This window comes from Chanos chanos, chromosome 7 (genome assembly GCF_902362185.1).
Source record: "Chanos chanos chromosome 7, fChaCha1.1, whole genome shotgun sequence".
NCBI lineage: Eukaryota > Metazoa > Chordata > Actinopteri > Gonorynchiformes > Chanidae > Chanos > Chanos chanos.
Genome location: NC_044501.1, coordinates 34,457,990 through 34,461,820, shown reverse-complemented (window position 1 = coordinate 34,461,820; position 3,831 = coordinate 34,457,990). Strand labels below are relative to the sequence as shown.

The window sequence follows — 3,831 nt, the reverse complement described above, 5'->3', positions numbered from 1 at the left end:
ACCTTCAGTTCATATGTTAGAATGAGACATGCAAAGGCAGGAATTTTCAACCTATGGGACCCAAGCACCTGTCAAAGGGGGCACAAGATTAGGAGATTTTTACACGCAAACCGGCAAGTACAATGACAAAGAGTTAATACCTAGACAAACTGGGGAGGGGGGGGGGGGGGGGGGCGCACGAAGAAAAAGGTTGAAAAACCCCTAACGTGTATGTCATGCTTCATGAAAGTAGTCTCTTGTCTTATAAAGATGTTGCATGTTTTTCTCCTTGTCTTATCACATCATTACACATGACTGGGATTTGACAGAATGTCGGACAATCAGATTCTGGATCAGTGGAATCAGATGCGATAGTGCTTGACCATAACAATGAAAAACAAAAAAAAAACAAGCACAAAGGGACACTTAAGACAGAGCAGGTGACTGACGTGACTGGTCTTTGTGTCATGTGACTCTTCATACCATGGTTCTCTACAGCAGACAGAGTTGCATGGCTAACTCCATTTGAAAGAGTTTGTCACGGTTTAACTCACTAAAACCTTTAAAGCTACAGCACAAAACAGATGAAGTACTGAGGCTTAACACCTCTGCGAGTTTGAAGAGAAAGTCAGCGATCGTAAACAAAGCCAGGTAAGAGTTGTGTATGTGTAATGATTAAGTCATTAATTATTAGAGTTAGTTACTGAATGAACCTCGCTTAGATTGCCCCGTAACTCAGTCTACAGTTTTATTTTACCTCGATAATGACATTAAGATGAAGAAAGACTGAATATGTCAGAGAGAGAGAGAGAGAGGGAGAGAGAGAGAGAGGGAGAGAGTCACACATGAAAAAAAATCCGCCTTTTCATCACTCTACCCTTCATCACCTACGCGGTGGCACTTGCTCAGACAATGTGTTTGTTGTTTAGTGTGTGAGTGCGTGTGTAAGTGTGTGCATGCATGCGTCTGTGTGTCTGTGTGTGCATGTACATTTGTGTGATTTTTCATTGTTTTTTCATGCTTGACTTGAGTTCTGAGTCTGAAAATAAAGTTGAATGTAACACAACTAATATACAAAAGCATGTATAGGAAGCCAGTCTTATTCTTTTTAGATACAGTTTTGCTGTTCTTTTTGTCAGGCTTACGTTAAAGTGCGATAAAAAAGCGCGCTGGACCTTTAAGGAGAGCAGCTCTCTGTGATTGAAAGGACAGTGTGTATGCATGAGTCAGGCGCTCCAGAGGAGTGAGTGAGTGTGTGTGTGTGTGTGTCTGTGTGTCTGTGTGTGTTGCAGAACCAGCCAGTGGTGGTAGCTTCCACAGACTGAAGTCCCAGACACCAATTCTCAGCTGAATGTTTCTCTACCACTGTATCTTGCTTTCTCCCCCTCGCTCTCTCTCTCTCTCTCTCTTTCTCTCTCTCTCTCTCTCTCTCCCCCCTCTCTTTCCCTCTCTCTCTCTAGCCCTCCCTCTCTGTGTGCGTAACTGAAAGCAGGAGACAGTTGGGGGCTTGTCTGGACCGGGGACACCCCTTGTGTGTGTGTATCTCTTAGCCTGTGTGAGAGGTGTGGAGCTGGGGCTGGACTTTGAGCTGGTGTGGGTGACGGTACCGGGTCTGGCCGGAACCTTTCTCTCTCCACATGTTACGTGTGTTTATCCTGTGTGCCCAGAATGTGCTGACACCAGACGAGGACATCAGCGATGCCTACTGCTGCGTCACATATGAAGGTAAGAGCAGAGAAGTAGAAAGAGAGAGAGAGAGAAAGGGAGCGAGATAGAGAGAATGGTCTGAGGGAGGGGGGGGACACTAAATATTTGATGCTATAACATTGTTTCAAATGGTAGGTTCAACAAGCCACATACTATAGATTTCAGAAAATGTTACTTTGTCCACATCTTTTACCCCCCCCCCCCCCACCCCCACCTCCCACTCTCTCTCTTTTCCTTTTCTTCACTCTAACAGCTGATGTTATTATTGGAAAAGCAGGCTCTCTCTCTCTCTCTCTCTCTCTCTCTGAGGTGGGGTATGGGGAGGGGGGAATCATGTTACACTGTTGCAGGATGGTAGCGGTCGTGGGTGTGCGTGTGTGTGTCTGTGTGTCTGTGTGTGTGTGTGTGTGCGTCTGTGCTGTGGCATGATTCTGTGTTTATAAAGGTCTCACGACGTCATCAGAGTTTGTGCAGTCCAGGGGCACCTCTCTGGTCTGCAGCATTTTTGTGCTTACTGAGGAGAAATGTATGGATGTGAAGCTTCAGACGGCTCTGTCGTTAGCGAACGCTATCCTCCGCTCTATGCCCCATTTAGCTCATATTTATTTATAGAAATGAATGAGTGGAATTTAATGTGCAAATGGGCACCAGGGTGAGCAAGGGGGGAAAACCAGAAAATGCGACTGTAACTTTTTTCCGTTTTTTAATTTCATTATGTTTCTTAGATTAGAATCAGTCTCGACGTGGCAAAAACAGAGTCGGGACATAAGGGCAACAATTTGATTTAAAAAAAAAAAAAATCTATGAATCAAACAAGAGGGTCACAGGTTCATGGCATGTATAGGCTTCCGACAATCTTGGCTGTTGTAATAGTTTGATAAGAAGCCATGCTTTTTTTTTTGGAGGAGGAGGAGGAAGGGGGGGGGGGGGTCTCGCTGCAAACACAAACACAGCAGTGTTCTCTTCGTTTGTATGTTTAACCTGTGAACAGATATAACACAGAGGCTTATCGGCAAACTCCGGTGCAAAGACCGGCGCGGTGTGAGCAGCGATGACCTCTTCTCTGGGTGTCTTGCAGGCTGTTGTAGCACAAATGTGTATTGTTGAATTGCACTCAGCTGGCTGCTGCCTGGGCCTGGTTTCTGGAGGGTAATGCGTAATAGTCTGATAGTCTTGGCTGCGTTGGAGGGGAGAGGTCAATAGACGAGACTGTAACAAATGCTGTATCATGCAGAGGTGATCAGTGAGGTGAAATCAGGACTCCGCCGACTGACAGTGTCGTTTAAGCGTTCCTCTTTATCGAAACACACTCAGTCAATCATAAGCTATCACTAACAAGCTGTATACACAAATATTCTCTCTCTTTCTTTCTCTCTTTCCGTCTTTCTCTCTCTCTGTCTTTCTCTCTCTCTTTCTTTCTCTCTCTCTGCCTTTCTCTCTCTCTCTCTCTCTCTCTCTCTCTCTGTGCATGTTTGCACATTCACTTGCACATGTACGTGCACATATAAGTAGATATACGTGTGTCTAGGTATTTGTGCGTTAGTTTATATTTATATTCATATACTTTTATAAATAGTCAAGTGTGTTCTGCTTCTCTTTCAAAATACTTTGCCATTTCCTAATGTAATTATGCTTCATAGCTGTTTTCAACCCAAATACCACAGTTAAGGTAGTAATTTAATTTAAAGCTGAGTTGTAGCAGCGAAACTAGACAGGGAGTCACATTATTCGTTGTAAGTACAACCTGTGTGTGTGTGTGTGTGTGTGTGTGTGTGTGTGGTTTTGAGACGTGCTTAACTGAAAGTAGACCAGCAGTTTGAGAGAGAATTTTCCAGAGAGAATTATCAGTTACTCTACAGAATTTCTATGATGATTGTGCACTATGCTAAAAGAGAGACAGACTGTGGAGACGTGACTTAAGCGAGGGGCTGTGAATGTTGTGATCCTGTGGTCCAGATAGGTAAAACTCTGCAAAATTGTTTATATATTTTTGGCACCAGGTGGAGCTCTCTGTCTTATTCATTCTTTCGTGATTCATTTTAAAACTGCTGCTAAACACATGTGCTGTGCAAATGCTATGAATGCCCCAATTGTGACTTTAAACAATGAGAAAAAAATACACAAATACACATCCGTGGCAATGCA

General features: G+C 43.9%; 1 protein-coding gene across 2 annotated transcripts in view; it reads left to right on the top strand.

The window, feature by feature from the left end:
* Positions 1 to 1,472: 1,472 nt before the first annotated feature.
* dysf (dysferlin, limb girdle muscular dystrophy 2B (autosomal recessive)) overlaps positions 1,473 to 3,831 on the top strand; it is a 65,528-nt gene continuing 63,169 nt past the window's right edge. For both annotated transcript variants that reach the window (XM_030779999.1, XM_030779998.1), the window contains exon 1: positions 1,473 to 1,704. In XM_030779999.1, coding sequence (XP_030635859.1) covers positions 1,617 to 1,704 — 88 coding nt within the window. In that variant the 5' untranslated portion in view covers positions 1,473 to 1,616. The remainder of the gene's footprint in view (positions 1,705 to 3,831) is intronic.